Raw genomic sequence first — 17,896 nt, 5'->3', positions numbered from 1 at the left:
TAGTAATATTAAAACCAATGTAGACATTTGTTTATTAAACTTGTTGCTTTATCAAGAACATTTAATTTCAAGACTACTATTTGGTGGAATTTATTTGCTCCTACAGAATGGAGTACTTGAAATATTAACTGCCCTTTCTTCCAAGACAAACATTTTTAAGTAATCTTTAAAATAAGAACAACAGTGCTACTGCCATCAGGTATATTCTTGTAGCCAACTAAATGTTTTTGTTACCAAACATACGAATAAATCCTTAAAGATGTGTTTGTTTTAGGTCATCAACATGTCAGAGGAACTTGCCCAACTGGAAAGTATCCTCAAAGCAGCTGAGTCCGCTTCCGAAAACGAAGAAATTGACATTTCCAAAGCTGCGCAAACTACTATAGAAACTGCCATTCATTCTTTAATTGAAACTTTGAAAAATAAGGAATTTATATCAGCTGTAGCACAAGTCAAAGCTTTCAGGTAAAACGTGACGGGATTTAAAGGTGATGCCTTTAAATTAGGAAGTTTAGTAATACTCGGTTTTCATTTTCATTTTGCTGTTTCCATATCATGTCTTTGTGAAAGAAAAACATGAGTATTTTTAACAGTTGCCACTGAAATGATACCAATTTTAGATTTCTTTTCACTTTCAGGTGGTACTTTGAGTAATATTTGCTCAAATATTAAAACATCATGTTATTCACAAGGAAATGTTGTTGTTATAGGTATTTAACTTAAATTGAGTTAGTCTTAACTATTGCCTAAGCCTCAGAACTGAAAAACTATTGTGTATTTTCAGATCTCTCTGGCCCAGTGATATCTTTGGCAGTTGTGAAGATGACCCTGTGCAGACACTGTTACATATATATTTCCATCATCAGACGCTGGGCCAGACAGGAAGCTTTGCAGTTATAGGCTCTAACCTGGACATGTCAGAAGCCAACTACAAACTGATGGAACTTAATCTGGAAATAAGAGAGTCTCTACGCATGGTGCAATCATACCAACTTCTAGCACAGGCCAAACCAATGGGAAATATGGTGAGCACTGGATTCTGAGACACTTCAGGAAAGAAACTGAAGATGATGAAGAATATTAAGCAAGCACCTTTTATGGACCCTTGCATTCACTGATAACTTCCTGGCAGCATCTACTTTTTAGTATAACTAATGTCAAACTGTATCAAAAACAAAGATCTGAAAGAAAAAAAATCTGATATTTTAACAGCTGCCAGTATCTCCCACAGTAACTGTATGAAGAAGGAATTTTTTTAATTACTTAACCTACACGAAAAGAAAAGGGCTAAAAGTGATGCCTACAAATACATTACTTTCTGGGGAAAGAAAAGAATTTCAAGAATGTTTGCAATAATGGCCTCCAATACTGAAACAACCAAAAGCAGGTGAAATGAGGCTGAAATCAAGGCTGTTTCATTTTAGCTGAAGACCTGCAAAGCTGCTTGGATTTCTAGCAGTCGAAAACCTAACCTGCAATTGATGCTTAATCATCCATCCACATGAACATGCAGTCAGCTATACACATCAAGACTCATTTGCAAAAACCATTGATTCTTCAGTATGTGGGATAAGGGTTTGGGTTTTTTTGTTTTTTGGTCTGTATAAGGAATTGTGTGTGTGTGAGTTGGGATGTATGGATATGTGATAGTCATATTTTCAAGGTATGGATGTTTGGTGATAACGTCTCAGAGCATGCCTAAAAGAGCACTGCAAGATTATTTTTGAAGAAATGTTATTTTATTAGATCTAACTCTTCATAGTATGTAAATGTTAGAACATTTTAATAATATTTTAAAACTGGGCTTTCCCAGTATTTCAAAAAGAAATAATATATCTGTTAATGTTATTGGAATGCTGCTCAGTTCTCTGATCAGTGCTTATGTTACGATTGTTGATAACTAACCAAAGTAGATGCCTGCAGAGACTTTAAAATGTAAAATAAAGATGTATGCTGCCTGTCAGCTATTCTCATTAGAAAAGTTAACTTATTTTACTCCATATAGAAACTGTAGAGACTAAAACCAGTTATTTTCTTGTACATTTGTGCCATGCACTGTTTGTTTGTTATACAAGAATAGGTGTACAAAGCTAAAGAAAAAATTGTGGTCATTGATGATGGAATATATGACTTGCAGGCTTTGAAGTCTGCAGAATTCAAGAAAAGAGCTGCAAATGCATTTTTGTATCTTTATTCAGGACTCACTCACATACTTTACCCTAAAGAAACCTGGGGCTAGGAGAAATGAAAGGAAGCCTGAAGACTGACTACCAAAACATGCAATATACTTATTCACTGTCTAAGTCTGTAGTATAACATGAACTGGAGTCTCTATCCTTTTTTAAATCGCATTTTGTAAGAAAAGAAAAAAAAAAAAAAAAAAGAATGTAGTCCCACAACTCCTGATTTGAAAGAAACACCTTGTATTTTTTATATACATTTCTTATCCACTGTGACTTTTCTTTTAAACTGGGCTCTGTGATTCCAGAGTTTAGAATGTAGAAATGAAATGCTTAGCTTTACCTTTTCTTGGGGGTGTGGACCCTGCCAGAAATGTAATTACGTATGCTCAAGTGCATTAATTGAAGGCACTGTGCACACCATTGGACTGCTGACCACAGTTACATTTCCAGTAAAATTCCGTAACTGGTCACAGCTCATTCATAATCACTGTATTTTTTGACCCTGATAAAGACAGTTATTTTGATGGTGTTCTGGTACTGTAAGTGGTATCCTTTAAATTATTATTTAAAACTTCTTTTGGGTGTGGGGCAGGCAGAGAGGGATGGTGTCCAGAGATACATCACACTTTACATCCTATCTTACTATCCTCTGTTTTTCTCACCCTCCTTACATCCCTTTTGTTAAAAATAAAAAGCATTGTAGCTGTTGGTTTGTGTTGTGTTTTAACAAAAAATGAATGATTACAGTGTGCATCATTTAGAAACCTTTCAAATGTTACCTTCTTGAATTGCCTTAAAGAAGAACAAAATTAGTTGATTACCCAACCAAACCTTTCAGTTGATATTTGCTTTTTGTGCTTATTTACATGTAACTAAGTCTGTTAATAAAAATGAATATACCTGCAGCAAGCAAGATGCAAACAAATTCATTAGGATGGCCTTCTGCAACAGCATTTTCCTCCAACCTACACTGCTCCTCAGCCTCTGAATCCCAAGTTAGCATTTATTAACAAATATATCCAATGCTTAATTTATTACCTGATTTAGTTCCATTTGGAGCCCAGTTTTTGCTACATACAACCTTTTTCTTTTGCCCACTACATTTATCATTTTTAAATAGTACGCTTATAAGACAACAGCAAAAGCAGCAATGTGGCAGTTTCTTCACGCTGCTTCTAAAACAAACCCACAGGATTTCTTATTTTAAAATATATTTTCTACTTTTAGTGATGTAAAATAGAGGGTGTGGCAAAACACATAACCTCCCTTAAATTTGGGAAATCATTACATGCTTTCTTGGAAAAGACTCAAGGGCACAGTAAGTTTCCTCATCCAGGCCTATGAGTGAATACTGCTCACATAAAACACCAGGATAACCTAAACAAAAGGAGAGAGACAGTATTAAAATCCATTTATTGGCATTTTATAGCATTTTTTCCCTAATTTTTCAAAGTAATCCATGGTTCCTTTAGAAAATAAAGGAAATATGAAAACTACAGTTACTTCTCTTAATACCCAGAGACATCTTGGAGTATTTCCTTCTAACCTCTCTCAACTTAAAATCTATTCACATCTTAAAAGTTTTTGGATCGCACACATAGAGTTTGGCAGTGCCTTTTCATTGCTCGAATGTAATCATAATCTGAATGGCATGTTTTTGTGCCACTTTGTTGAATATCTGCATGCCCACCCACCCTAAGTAAAACAGTCTGATCCTCACTTTCCTCAACTGAAAAACAGGGTTAGCTGCTATGTTAGGAAAATTAATGGCAAGCAATATTAAAGAACAATGTAACCATATTAATAGCCAGTGAAATTTTCTTAGGACTCAATGTAGGTACATTTATGTAATACACTCATTCATTGAGCAAATACTATTGATCACAGTATGTATCACTTACATGCCACAGTACAAATGAGTTTCCTACCCCTGTACCTACCCCCAACCAAATCAACAGGAACATGTTCCAACCAGTAAAGAACACATCGCCTCTACCCACACCAGTTCTTGTCATTTCTCTTTAGCTGTGCCAACACTTTATCTGGTCCCTGCGAGTCTCCTTATCTACAGGTATCCACTGTACAGCTGGAGTGATTTTTTAAAAGTGAATCTATATGTCACCATGCCCCACTATCCCCACCATACCTCTAAAACCTTTTAGTGCAGCCTGGCAAAGCGCCTGTAGTCCCAGCCACTTGAGAGGCTGAGCCAGGAGGCTGGATCACTCGAGCCCAGGAGCTTGAGGCTGTGGTGTTCCCTGCTAATGCCTGTGAGTAGCCCCTGCACTCCAGCAGAGACTGTCCTCCTGATGAAGGCCTAAAACCCCCTTGCAGTCTGGCGCTGCTGGATTCACCTGGCATGTCCTCCAGAGTCTTCGCACACTGTGGCCTCCCCTGCTTATTTTCTACCACAGGGCTTTTGCAGATTGTTGTCCTAATCTGGAAATTTTCCCCTCTCCATTTTTGCCTCATTCGACTCATTTGAACTGGAGCTTAGGTGAGGTATCATTCTTTTAGGCAGGGCTTCCCTGACCTCCCTAAGTCAGGTCCCTTACTGCAGAGGCACATAAGCAGATCACAGGTCAGAACCTCGGTTTTACATTTATGTAAAAACTAGTGGCCATCTGCCCACTCTACTGGAAGCTCCATGAGATGCCACCTCTTCTCTACCGAGCACAGGTTCTCATGCTTCAATTCCATTAGCAACAGCTGGGGCGCCTGTTAAATGTAGGTAGGACAGGTGCCCAGTAATCTGCATTTTACATGCACCATCTCTGCCCACATTGATGCAGGTGGGCCTTTCCCCTGGAGATACGGATTCTATGGAGAACTCAAACCCACTTTGGCCCCTTTTAACAAGTGTCTAAGATGTTAAGATTTAGTGCTATGGCCTGAGGTAGTAAGGGGTTCACTTAAGTGGGATGTTAGAGAGTTGGAGACAATCAGCACATGGTTCCAATTACATGGTTTCTGTAATTAAACCAATACTACAGCTTTAATTTCATCAGATGCACCTGAGGCTCTAAACGCAGTCCCAGCCTCAACCAGGAACATTCTGGTAGTGGGGCCTCAGTATTGTCGTGAGAAGCTACTAGATGCAGTTAGAGTCTGGCATCCCTACTAGCACTAAGTGAAGACACAGGCTAAGGCCTACACCTCTAACTTGACATCTTTAAGTACATTTAGGAGACCTACTTTAAAAAAAAAAAAAAAAAAAAAAAAAGCTTTGAAGAAACACAAAGTCTACTTGATGGGTTATTCAGTGTCTTACAGCAGCTAGCTGCCCACAGCCACCCTGTTCCAAGCCCCACTTTTGCCACATTTGTGAAACTGACTAGTGAGTCAGGTTAGTTTTCCCAGCCTCCCTCCACCTAGTAGCTTACCTCCTAAGGACACCTGGACACTAAAGCCTTTACCTACCCCATCACCGCCACTCAGCATTCTTACTCAACGTTAACCTCCAACGGTCTCATGCAACCAAGAAATGGCTCTGCCTCCACCTCTCCCAAAAGAATGCCTTAATGTTACAGCTAGGCAGCTTTTTTTTTGAGATGGAGTCTCGCTCTGTCGCCCGGGCTGGAGTGCAGTGGCACGATCACTAGGCGGCTTTTTATTCAGTTAACTTCCTTCTAAGCTTCAGTCCTCCACACCTGCCTAAATAGTAGACCTCATCTACGAGCACCCCCTAAATTGTTTTCCAAGTGGCTGCAGCCTAACCTCAGAGCCTGGCCCACTCTATGCCATCAGCAAGCATTCATAGAGGTGAAGTGACAGGCCCAGACTGTTAGCACAAGACAAGCGCTCTTGAAACTTTATTTTCAAAGACAGATTTTATGCAACGTATAAATCGTGTTGCAATACCTTTATTTGAAGGCTTTTTCAGAATACACTGCCTTTCATGAAGTATTTTGAGAAGGGAGAGGTGGAGAGGAGAGGCACAGAAAAGCTCACTCGTCTACTCCATCAGCCATGCACAGCAACACTGACTTTCACCTAAATGATGTATTTGAAGCTGAAAGTGCTGTCACAGGACAGGCGTTTGCCTTTGCATCTACCGCACAAATCTTGACGGTGGGGCCGTTTAGGGTCCACGTGGCGAAGTTTTAGTGGGCAGGAACATCTCATTTGTTTACAACTCTGGGGGAAAAAATACAGAAGGACATACAGAAGATAAACCCTTAGTGATTTCCTAGGACTTCAACATTTTTCTAGTCTATTCAAGTACTTATTGAATGCGCTCTAAGCAAGGTCCCATAGTAATCTTGTTTTCCCTCTACATCCCTACCTACCTAGCAATGACAAGGCTAGGAATAGTGGGTGTTTAACCATGCTGTAGTGCTGCTATATTGCATCAGATCCAATTATGAATTGTGAAGTTTCTTTTGCAACAACTTTTTAAGAGGAAGGGTAGAGAACAACAAGTCAGGGATGAATTTGACAACGAACCCCAAGAGCAGAGTGGTTAAGGCATCCTCTTTTAGAAACATGCCCAGCCCTGATCTAAGTGATTCTAAGTGGCTTTCCACACTTAGTTTCTCTCCACCACCCCAGAGTGTTAATGCTTCTAAATATCCAACGTGGGTCAAGTGTACTGATCAGGCTGTCTCAACTGGCAATTCAGACTCCATTAGCTGTGTGATAAGAGGCGAATGTAGTCACTTCTTTCCTCTTAAAGATTAGCTAAGCCCCTTAGCACAGTTAATAGCAAGCAAGTGCTTAAGCAATGCTTAGTTAACATACTGCTTGCTTACCATTACAGTCAACTCCCCATAAAGCTAGACAACTTAGATTTATCTTAAACTGTCCCTTTGTGAGCTTTCAGGCAAGACAAACTAACCCCCTGTGCTTAAATACTTTAAGGTTGTGCTTCATAAGAAGCATTTCGGTAAAAGTCAACCTTGACTACCTCATGTTAGCTGGCAAGCATGTTTTTGTTGATTTTCTTACACATTAGACTAAGTAGCAAGTAAGACAAGTATTCCATATTGCAAGTGAGGTTAACAGCTTTAGAAGAGGTTAACAAGAGCAAGATTTGCAAGGGCAGAAAGAAGCTACCACCAAGGCCCCGTTTCCCAGCTGAGCATTGTCTCTACCACTCCTAACAAAAGCCAGTTGCAACCTAAGGTCTGGGGGCCCGGCCTCTTTTTGGAAGTGTGCTCAAACTATACTAAAAACCCTCGACAACTGCCCAGGTCAGACAAAATGCAAAACATCTGATTTACTTGACAGGTGATATCCTCCACTCGGTAAGGGTTATAAGACTTCTGACAAGTTCTGCAAAACTGTTTGAAGTAAACCTGTGATGAGAAAGAGGATAAACTTAAAATCGCCTTGACGCTTTCAGCAAGAAGATGCCAGTCACCTGGTATTTCTTACCTTGCTAGTTCCCTGCACACACCACACGTAAGCACTCTCCCAGCGGAGGTTGCAGTCCTTGCAATGGTAATAGCCATATTTCTGCTCTAAGAACTGAACAACAGAGTATGTCAATGTAACCAACGTAACACCTGAATTATCCTTCATTTCAGACGTTGGGAAGGATCTACTTGATATTTGAAATTGGCAACTTCAGATCATGAAAGAAAGCAGGGTCAGGTTTGGGTACGCCTCTTCAATACAGTAATTAAGTGGGCTTAATAGCCTAGTCAAACAATTCAGCAAGCATGGGCCTTAGAGTTCATATACCAGATTAACTCAGTTCATAAGGCTGGCTGATAAACGAATAAATATGGACATAATAGACAGTTCTCTGAAGTTTGGGATTCTGTAGGGAGGCCTTTTAAGATAAAGCCTGATCTTAGACTATGCACACATGTATTAAGCTGAAGAAAAATAAGACTCCACATCTAAGGAACTTTAAAGGTTCACCCAAGATCACATTCTTCATGCTGCTAGTTAATTCCCAACTAGTAGTGCCAGGAACCTAAGTTGTACGTAAGCCATAATTCATATTCAATATGAACAAAAGTAGTGTTACCCAAACTTCCCTTCTTCCCTCCCAGTGAGTAACCAGTTATACACACGTTTTTAGAGTTAGCCTTTCAGAATTGGAAGGAACTCTGGGGAGCACTTAATTCAGTCTGCTCACCTGTGAGACTGTGCTAAGTCCAGGAAGGTTACGACTGGCCTAAAGATCACACACAGCTCTTGCATGGCCACGCTGGAAAGCTCTGGCCTCTCGATTCACTCCTCACACAATCAGCCTACCGCCACCAACCCCGCCCCTCAAAGGGAATACCAGCCTGTAATGGCCGTGGAAGAGCCCGCGAAGGACTCCCTCGGGCTTCTCACCACCTCTTGTGCCTTTCCACTTCTGCCAGGTCACAGCTGCCCTCTGCGTGCCTCCGCCCTCTAAAGGTTCAGCCTGCTGCTCTAGGGCGGCAACACTGAGCGGCCCAAATGCTTTCGCAGTATTGGATTTCTGAGTCGGGGATGCTTTTTAAAAAAGCAAAGCAAATTCCTAGGAAGGGGCATTTTAGGAGCTCCAGCTTTCCAACAGCCTGGAAGCTTGTAAAGGGGAAATCAGAATTGCCGACCAGAACCCCAGCAGTTGAAAGGCTTTTGCCACATCCAGTGCGGAAATGGGAGAGAGGGACCCTTAGGAATCGGCTCTCCAGCCAGCAAGTGCTCCGAAGTCCAATTGCGCGGTCGGGACTGGCCTATGCGCCCACTGCGCAAGGTCTACAGTGCAAATATGTGGGTTATAAGAAATGTCCCAAGGGCGTCGCCCTGGCCAGCCTGTGGAGCCGCCGCCGCGAGTAAGTCAGGCTGTCGGGGACGTGAGGCTGTGCTGTCAGGGAAGGCACCTATCGCGGTCACTGGCTGTCTCGGAAACACGGCAGGGGCCCACGCGTAAGGAAGCCCGGCACCTCCGAGGGCCCGAAGCAGTCACAGGGCCAGGCCCCAGGAAGACACCCGCACCCCCGGGCTCCCCTGTGCCCTGACCGCCCTAGGCCTTACCTGGAAGCGCAGCCGCTCCTTGCCCGGCTCCGGGCTCCGTGGCGACGGCCCCTCTCCCGCGGCGGCCGCCTCTCGTCCGTCGCCGCCGTCTCGGGCCCTCCCCGCCGGCGGAGGTTGCCCCGGGCTCCTTAGCGCCGACCGCGGAGCCGCCTCGCCCTCCCGGGCCTCTCGCGGCGGCAGCTCGGGACCGTGGGACGGCTGCTCGCAGCTGGCTCGGACCGCGGCCTGGGCCTCGCCGTCGTCGTCGGACTGCGGCCGCCGGGGCGCCTTCCTCGTCCACACCTCCCCCTCCTCTGGGCCTTGAAGCCGCGCGGGCGGCGGCCCCCGCTCTCCGTCCGACGCCCCCGACCTCTGCTCGCCCGCCGCGGCCCCGGGCCCCTCCAGGAAGGCGGTGAGACGGCGCAAGGCCACGGGCGAGTACACGGCGACGGTGCGCGGGAAGCGCAGGGGCCGCGGGGCGCCGTTCTGGGGGCTGCCCTGCTGCAGGCCTCGACGGGCTGGCTGCTGGGAGGAAGAGCCGCCGCCCGTGCTGCCCTCGGCCCCGAAGCCGGCCGGGGACTCGGGGTCGCGGGCCCGGCGCTGCAGCGTGCGCCTCCCCAGCGAGCACTGTACCGCGGCGTCGATGCGCGGGCTCACCTGCACCGCCACGTCGCAGCTGCCGACCCTGCGGGCGCGCGGCCCGAGACCCGGCCCCATCTGCGCCAGGAGAGCCATGAGCTGCGCCCGCTGGTAGCTGTCGAAGTACTCGGCGGCCGTCAGCCGCCCGCAGCCCGGGAAGGAGGACGAGGCCGCGCCCGCCGAGGAGGGGGAGGAGGCGGGAAGGCAGCCCCAGCCGCGGTGCTGCCAGCTGCCGCCCGCCGCGCCCTTGCCCTTGGTGGCCGCCGGGTATGGGTACGGGTACGAGCAGGGGGGGCACGCCGGGAACACGTAACCGTCCAGCACCTCCTCCCCCAGGGCTGCCATGGGCGCACCGCTCCCGCCCGCCGCCGCACCCTAAATAGGCGGCTCGCCCGGGCGGCCGAGCGGAGGCGGGGACGGCCCTCGGCCAGGGCTCGCACGCTGCACCGCCCTCCACGCCCTTCCAGCCACCGGCCCGCGTCCCCGCCGAGGGAACCTCTCTTCGTCCTTCTCCCTACGGAAACTCTCCACGCCCGGATGTTGGCACAATGACCCTTAGATTATCTGGAAAGAGGTCTTTCTTTGTGATGAAAGGGCTGATCCGTAAGGGAACCCAGGCGCCCGAGGTCAGCAGGATTTCAATGAGAGAAACTCATCACCGGCATCAGCTGAGCCGGCTTCTCCCGGTGCCCTGATTTTTCCAGGTGCCTGCGCATCCCTCCACCCCCGCTCCCCCACCGGGAAGCCGAGGCCAGGCCGGGTGCTTCTGGCTAAGTGAGCGAAAGTGCCAAGGTTTGGGAACTCTTCTGGGCCTATTACCCATTAACTCAGATGATAGTTTAATCTCAGAGCTGCTCTGAGAGGCTACCCACTGAGACCCCCTCGGCGAATGCATGGAGAACCACCCAGGGATCTTCATCTAGGCGAATTGTTTTCTCTCCTGGAGAGTGTCCCTTCCCCCAGTCCCAGTGGTGACCGGGAAGGTACCGTTTTGTTCTGCTCCAGAGCGGTTCTGAAAAATTTCCCAACCAAATCATTCCTACAAAAGATAAATTGATTTGGGGTGTGTTTACATAAATGCAGAAGACCAGTCGAAAAGAACATGGCTTGTCCACTAGAAAAATGTTGATTATTCATTAATAAGTAGATACCAGATCAAGTAATCAAATACATTAATGTAACTTTTCTCTGATACTGGTTTGACAAATACTATGTTTCCTTATTTAACTGACCTGTTTTGGAATTTTTCTGAATACAGGTCAAAATTCAACATTGTCAGGAATTTTAAGTAGAGCAAGCACACTTTTTTTTTTTTTACAACAATTACATTAAACTCAATTATGCTTTACAAAGATAGCTTGTTTTTCCTCATAGTGCGCCAAAATTCTACATTTCCAAGACCCTGTTTTCTACTAGCTTCTGTATTTGCAACAGTCATAGAAATTGGTGATGGTAAAAACTGAAAACCACATTTAATTCAGGCTTCACGTTAGCCATTCCAGGTGCAAATTATATTACAGCATTGATTTGTAATTTGTGACAACGTTTGGTTAATACACCAGCGAACCTTAAAAAGATCAGAATTGTTACATGTATGATGTGAACCAGTGTTATCTTTTATGTTAACCATGTGCACTACCACAGGCCATAAATATGAAGCAATATTTCAGCAAGATAGAAGCTCCTGTGTATCTCCACATTTAGAGAGAAGTCTGAGCGGTTTCCATCATTATTATATTTTCTGCTTTCACTGTGCCATAGGAAGTGTCTGCCATTTCCTCTTCTTTTAGTTTTTTATAAGAAATATCTGTATCTTCATCTTCATCTAGAGGATTTCGCTTGTGCAACATTTCACTTCCATACATTTTATAGATTAAAACAAAAATCCCTGCTTCTGCAGACTGGAAAAGCGCATACAGCAAAGGAAACATGTACATGCTTCCTATGAATTGCGGCGGAAAGGCCAGTTTTAGAATGGCTGTACAGAGCTGCACATTCTGACTACCTGTTTCCAGACATACAGTCCTCTTGCAGTTGGGTGGAAGATGGAAGAGAGTAGCTAAACCGTAGCCTGAAGCGTAGCCTGCCAAAGGCATAAAAATTGCTATCACATAAACAGCTGCAGGGATACTTGCCAGCAGTTCAGGTCCTAACATAGTGCCGGTCATTATGAAAAGGACCACCAGAGTCACTAGCAGAGACCACAGGGAAACCTAGTAATAGAAAATTACAATGAGATGGTTGAAGATGAGCTCAGGCGAGAGAATCCTAAGCTCACGGAAGAAAACACCCATCTAGTATGCTCTCCAACACAAAATGGAGACCTTAGAATATTTCTGAAGATGGGCAGGCCACCTCTTCAGGAAGCATCCAGAGCCACATTGGGCAGCTCTGATTGTTTGGAGGCTTGTCCTTATGTCGAGGGACAATTTACCTTCTATAACCTCTAGCCATTGAGTTGGATATAGGCTCTCAGGAGCAACAAAGACCAGCTCTTCAAAAACAAAAAACAAACAAAAAACAGCTTTTCTAGCCAGGCACGGTGGCTCACACGTGTAATCCCAGCACTTTGGGAGGCTGAGGTGGGTGGATCATGAGGTCAGGAGTTCAAGACCAGGCTGGCCAAGATGGTGAAACACTGTCTCTACTAAAAATACAAAAATTAGCCAGGTGTGATGGCGAATGCCTGTAATCCCAGCTACTTGGGAGGCTGAGGCAGAGAATTGCTTAAACCTGGGAGGTGGAGGTTGCAGTGAGCAGAGATCACGCCACCGCACTCCAGCCTGGCTGACAGAGCGACACTCCATCTCACAAAAAAAAAAAAAAAAGCTCTTCAAAAGCTTAAAAACCAGTTATCAGGGGAAGGCAGATCATCCCCAGACTTAAAGCCTCCATCACATAAGTTTGTTTTGGTCTCCTGACTGTTCTGAGCGTGTGTTTCATATGTGAATGTGCCTCTTAAAAACAGGACATTTAGAACTGAACCTAATACCCCAGGTATGGTCTGATCATTAGAGCAGACAAGTGGATATTTACTTTCCCTGAACTGAACCCCATGTTTTCCATAAGAAATTAGTTCTCATTTTACATGAGTTAAAACTTGTGAAACTTGATTAAAATGTCTGAAGCTCAGCGTGTGATCTTTTTAACCCTCAAAATACATTGCAGAGGATTGCTTGCAATATTGAAACAATTACCTACTCTTAGATTATGTAAGAGAAAAAAATGTAAATAAAGATGTGAAAAATTCTTTGCAATTTGGCAACTTTCCCCTTTTTTATTTGTTCATGAGAAACCTCCCATCTGTAAGTCTCTAATGATGCTTAGGTATTGTTACAATAGATGGATTTTAGATACAGTACAACTGACTTCTGTATAAAACGTGTCATCTTGATGTTCTGACTGGTACATTTCACTCATTCAAATAAAACAGGCTGTATGAATTGTAAGGCGGAAATCTAAAAATTCCTCTCCTAGTTCTCCTTCATATTGATAGTTAACTTATTATTTTTCTTTAATGAGGAGTGGGCAGGGGAAGGAAACTAGATCCAGAGAGAACAGCTTAAATGTTGCTTCTGGTTCCCTGGATAGCTGGGATATCCCTTTTGCAGTCTTTGGGACTGGCATAACTCTACACTCTTAAAAAATTATTTAAAATTTATCTGAGCTGGTCACAAATTCTACCCTAGAGGATGCTGCAATAATTATTATATAAGGTACAGATACTACAGATGCACAATTGGCAGAAACCAAGCTATTACATGTAAAAGCATACCATTTCAAAGTATGTCACATTGAAAGCACTGACAAACAGTCCGATTTCTTCACTTTGAAATATTGGCTCCAAAGTCCCTTAGAACTATTTTAAATCATTTGGGCAAGTATTGACATTGAATGCTCATTTTGAAGTGTTTGCAAAAGTATAACAATTATATAAACCATTTCTTAATAGTGTGTTAATTAAAGAATAGGGCTAGGTTAACCTTAAATTCAAAGGTAGCAAATCTTATTGATGTCTATTATATTTAAATATTAAATACATTAATTTATTAATACATTTATATTAAATATATTTCTTCTGTTTTTGGTGTGTAAATAGGTAATTTGATTGACTTTCTTTTGGACTTCCTAAGGTTTTATAGTAAATGCCATCACATTAATAGCATTAGCTTAATGATTAAGATTAACAAGTTCTTAATGCATCTCAAGAGTATCTATGAGTATATTATTACAGGTATTATACAGGTATTAATATATGCATATTTACATGTACACATATATTTTTACATTCACATATACATGTTTATTATGGAGCAGGATTTCTTTTACTCAAGGCTGGATATATGCACAGAAAAGAACTCTCTACTTTTCATATTAATAAAAGCTGACTCTATATAATCAGATTACTTTAGAAAATAAGTAAAACAAAAGATTATGTCTTCTTGAATCTACATAATTGAAACATTAGGGTTGCTCTTTTTCTCTTCATTTGTCTAAAGGAATTTGCCTGTGCATTTTGCAGTAATAGTTACGTATTTTATTTGATTAATTACCTGAAGTCAGCATCCTGGTCATTGTTTATTCTTTTTCACTACTGTTTTTGAATTTTCAGAGACAACTTAATTTTACAAAGATTTTTTTCCTCCAGTCAACTACTAGAATCTACTAAACTACTAAAATCTCTACTGCTACAGAAAGCATTCATTTTTTAAAAAATCAAAGCCTTAGGAGAAATATTGCACAAATTATAGAAATCCCCCATCTTTTCACTAGCTTTAGAAGCCATATAAAATATTGCAGTGGAGAAAGAAAAAGAAACACATTTAGTAAGGTCAATATAACCTCCATTATTTATCCAGGACCCAATTTTATTTTGTGCTTTAAAGCCAATATTTTGTGTGTTCTATTACTACAATGTAACTTTTCCATTACTTTTTGTCCTATTAGCATCAACTTACTTTTAAAAATTTAATGAAATGTTAAAGGAACCTACTACAGAGTTTCTCAGAATTAGAGTTCCATTTTTGAAAAGATAGCCATGCACTTGTAAAATACTGCACCAATTCTATTAAAGTAATTTTATTTAATCTGCTTTGATGTTTAATTATACACAATTAGTGGAAAATATGTTGCCATTTAATTACACTGTCATCTTCCTCACCCCGCTATGATCTGTTTCCTTCCGATGAGTACTGATAGTTCTCTTATGCTGGTTTTGATTAAGCTGTGTCTTAATTAAAGCTATCATTCTAGGAATTCCAAAAGTGGAAGTTATCTTCGTAGCATAAACTTTTTAAAAAAAAGTTTATCCATGCAACTACTTCCAAGTCCTTTTCTTCCTTTCCGCCTTCTCCAAACTTCCTAACATTTCTGCTGTGAGTCAGAGATCAAGGGCTCTCCAAGCTAGTATGGAAAGGGAAGAGGGGCCTTACCTTCACAATGTAGTCAGCCACCCGGCTGTATTTGTAGCGAATGAAGACGCCCAACCCGATAGGGATGAGAGTGCTGCAGAGAGTCAGGGTCACGGTCCCTAGGGGTAGTAACTGCACAATAGGGGTGTTGATCCAAGCCCAGCTGTAGATCCACAGGCACAGGGGCATCAAGACGAGGGCCAGAAGCGTGGAGGAGATGGTCATGATGATGCTGCAGAAAAGGGAATGGGCGGAAATCAGAACGAGCTTTGAGTCAAACAGCCAGCCAACCTTTTTCTTGTATGTTGAGTAGAGGTGGAAAGGGGAGACTGCAAGTCCCGGGGTTGAAGTCTGGGCAGAACCTACATCATCCGAGGAGAGTGCCAAGAGAGCAGCACGTCTAACACCAATGGAATATGAATCCAAGGCAGGGAGGAAAAACAAGCCCCCTGTCTCGGTACTGCTGCCCTCGACATTATCAAGTCTACTGAGCCTGGATGATGCTGAGGGGAAGGAGCGTTCTTCCTTGCAAGACCCCTGCAAGGTAAGCCATGGTAAAGCTGCCGACTGCTACTTGTTGGTGGAACTCAACAATCCTGCCCTCTCTGTGAGATTACTTTCTCTGACGGGCCAGTAGCCCTATTTTACTTTTAGGTTGCCGGCGATTTCTAGTTCAGACTGCCCCTTCTCTTTGTCTTGCACTGGACAACGACCTGCGCTGCCAGCCCGACGCTCGGGGAGGACGGCGAGGGACCCCGCTGAAGGGCCCGCGCTGCGCATGGAATCCCAGCCTTGGAGCAGCCCCCTCGCCGTCTAGCTCGCTCCCCCAGCAGCACAACCTGCAGGTCGGCCTTGACTTCTAGAGCCCGGGCGTCATCTTCCTCTCCTTTTCTCCTCCTTCCTCCACGCCTAATTCCAACCCCTCCACTGCCTCTGTCCTTCGTCGTGAGCCCACGGCCGTAAACGCGCGTCTGGGATGAGACAGATGCCCAAGGAATAGACAGATCTGTACCTGAGGTTCATGTCGCCGTCAACCAGCAGGGACATAAGATTGGAGAGATTGCCGCCGGGACAGCAGCCACACAGGAGCACCGCCACGGCGGCCACCTCGTCCAGCTTGAAGGCGAGGGCCAGCAGGAAGGCCAGCAGCGGCAGGAGGCCGAACTGGCAGAGCGCGGCCAGCAGCGCGCCCACGGGCCGGCGGACGTGCGCCCCGAAGTGGTTCACGTCCACCGTGCAGCCCAGGCCCAGCATGGTGATGCACAGGGCGGCGCCCACGAACACGTTCAGCCCGTGGTTCAGCGGCGTGTCCCAGAACGGGGGCGCGTGGGGCGCCCAGGGCCGAGGGAACGGGGAAGGGCCGTGGCTCGCCGCGCCGCCCGCGAGGCCGCTGGTCGTGGGCTCCGGGGTCGGAGTGGGGCCGGGGCTGAAGCCGAAGCTCGGACCCGGCCCGAGGCTGAGCCCAGGGCCGGGGCCGGCGCTGGAGGCAGGGGCGAGGGCGAGGTCGGTGCCGGGGCCCGGGCTGCTGGCATTGGGCGCCAGGGTGTAGTTGTCCCGCAGCAGAGGGGCGAAGAGCAGGGTCACGTTGTCGCTGCCGTCCATGGCGCGGCCCGAGCTGCGGATTCTGGTCCCCTCCGGCCGCGTGCCTCTCTCCGTCCTGCGGTCGCCGCAGCCGCCGCCCGTCGTTCTGCCCGTCGGTCTCCGAGCCCCGGCTGCGCGCCGCTGACGTGCTCGGCGGCGTCGGGGGCGGCGGGCCGGTCTCCGCTCCCGGGTCTGCCGCCGCCCGCAGCCTGGCACTCCGCGCAGCGCGGCTCCCCGGGTGAACCCAATCGCTGCGCCGGGTCCGCGCCCCAGCCCCGCGCCCTGCAGGCCCCGCCCCGCCGCCCGGTCCCCTCCTGTGAATCGCCAGTAAGTGGTTCTGTTAGAATGCAGCCAGGGGCGGAACAAAGACCTGACAAAGGACCAGAGCAGGAAAAAACCGTTCCTGGCTGCCGATCAAGTTCTCTGATGGGCTCTGCCTCTTTATAATGAAATCTGGAGACCCAGACACACAAAGTGGAGGGGCTGGGTGGATAACCTCAACGATGCACGCTCATAGACCATAGAAACTGTTCCTATAGCCTGCAGCCCTAAGAGGGGTGCTTGACTTAATATGAGCGATTCTCTAGTAAGCATGACACAATATCTGCCTTGAATTTGCAAACAATTTTTTGCATGATTTTCATGTTCAGTCTTAAAGTAGAATGTAATAATAATATAGCGGGTTTTGTGCAAGTGAGTGTGCATTATTTCATTCGATTCTTACAGCAAAGCCGTGAGATAGATACCATTTTTATAAGCTCGATTTTTACAAACGAGGAAACTGAGGCACGAGGAATTCTGAGTCTTATCAACCGAACCCACAAGTACCTGGCTGAATCTGCACAGTGATGTGTCCCTAAAGAGGGCAGAGAAGAGCTTGGCTAATAACAGTTTCCATGAAAAATGTGTGTTTAAGAAGTTATTGGCAGGCGGAGAGAGGGTATTTCAGTGGCCACAGATTTACGAAGCTTTATGAGTAAGGCCCTGGCATTAGGATTAAAGGACTGAAAAGAAATAAAGTGCTGAGATTCCCTGCTTGAGACAGGTTTATCCCAAAACAAATCAAAAGCAGAGCTCTTAGGAATGGAGATGCAACAACTTTTAAGTCAGTCACTAGATGGCATGTAGAAAGGAAAATTTCTC

The 17,896-nt window shown here is 45.2% G+C and overlaps 3 protein-coding genes across 14 annotated transcripts in view; 1 reads left to right on the top strand and 2 right to left on the bottom strand.

The window, feature by feature from the left end:
- FRYL (FRY like transcription coactivator) overlaps window positions 1-3,088 on the top strand; it is a 285,245-nt gene extending 282,157 nt beyond the window's left edge. For all 10 annotated transcript variants that reach the window (XM_055246240.2, XM_055246238.2, XM_055246241.2 and 7 more), the window contains 2 exons: window positions 275-465; window positions 785-3,088. In XM_055246240.2, the coding sequence (XP_055102215.1) occupies window positions 275-465; window positions 785-1,043 (450 nt within the window). In that variant the 3' untranslated portion in view covers window positions 1,044-3,088. The remainder of the gene's footprint in view (window positions 1-274; window positions 466-784) is intronic.
- Window positions 3,089-3,474: 386 nt separating this feature from the next.
- On the bottom strand, window positions 3,475-10,235 carry ZAR1 (zygote arrest 1). 3 transcript variants are annotated; one of them, XM_063619510.1, is made up of 5 exons: window positions 9,144-10,235; window positions 7,560-7,652; window positions 7,406-7,480; window positions 6,177-6,320; window positions 3,475-3,560 (listed from the first exon to the last, which is right to left on the bottom strand). In XM_063619510.1, exons 1-4 carry the CDS (start codon window positions 10,104-10,106, stop codon window positions 6,177-6,179), a joined length of 1,275 nt encoding a protein of 424 aa, XP_063475580.1. In that variant the 5' UTR covers window positions 10,107-10,235; the 3' UTR covers window positions 3,475-3,560. The 3 variants fall into 3 exon arrangements, with proteins under 3 accessions (XP_063475580.1, XP_055102158.1, XP_063475581.1); XM_055246183.2 differs by lacking the exon at window positions 3,475-3,560 and having other exon boundaries at window positions 5,966-6,320; XM_063619511.1 differs by lacking the exons at window positions 3,475-3,560; window positions 7,560-7,652 and having other exon boundaries at window positions 5,966-6,320.
- A 636-nt stretch (window positions 10,236-10,871) lies between these two features.
- Window positions 10,872-16,993, bottom strand: SLC10A4 (solute carrier family 10 member 4). The gene is made up of 3 exons (XM_055245868.1): window positions 16,185-16,993; window positions 15,194-15,404; window positions 10,872-11,974 (listed from the first exon to the last, which is right to left on the bottom strand). Exons 1-3 carry the CDS (start codon window positions 16,772-16,774, stop codon window positions 11,462-11,464), a joined length of 1,314 nt encoding a protein of 437 aa, XP_055101843.1. The 5' UTR covers window positions 16,775-16,993; the 3' UTR covers window positions 10,872-11,461.
- Window positions 16,994-17,896: the final 903 nt, after the last annotated feature.

This window comes from Symphalangus syndactylus, chromosome 16 (genome assembly GCF_028878055.3).
Source record: "Symphalangus syndactylus isolate Jambi chromosome 16, NHGRI_mSymSyn1-v2.1_pri, whole genome shotgun sequence".
NCBI lineage: Eukaryota > Metazoa > Chordata > Mammalia > Primates > Hylobatidae > Symphalangus > Symphalangus syndactylus.
This window is presented reverse-complemented; position numbering and strand designations above follow the sequence as displayed.

What these genes read in the sequence shown, in the direction of transcription:
- SLC10A4 (XM_055245868.1), bottom strand. Translation starts at nt 16,774, where the DNA reads ATGGACGGCAGCGACAACGTGACCCTGCTCTTCGCCCCTCTGCTGCGG. An exon ending in GACGGCGACATGAACCTCAG is followed by an intron (nt 15,405 to 16,184) that starts GTACAGATCTGT and finishes CCTTTTCTGCAG; the next exon opens with CATCATCATGACCATCTCCT. An exon ending in TGGCTGACTACATTGTGAAG is followed by an intron (nt 11,975 to 15,193) that starts GTAAGGCCCCTC and finishes TTCTATTACTAG; the next exon opens with GTTTCCCTGTGGTCTCTGCT.
- ZAR1 (XM_063619510.1), bottom strand. Translation starts at nt 10,106, where the DNA reads ATGGCAGCCCTGGGGGAGGAGGTGCTGGACGGTTACGTGTTCCCGGCG. An exon ending in AGGAGCGGCTGCGCTTCCAG is followed by an intron (nt 7,653 to 9,143) that starts GTAAGGCCTAGG and finishes TCTGTTGTTCAG; the next exon opens with TTCTTAGAGCAGAAATATGG. An exon ending in GTGTGCAGGGAACTAGCAAG is followed by an intron (nt 7,481 to 7,559) that starts GTAAGAAATACC and finishes TTCTCATCACAG; the next exon opens with GTTTACTTCAAACAGTTTTG.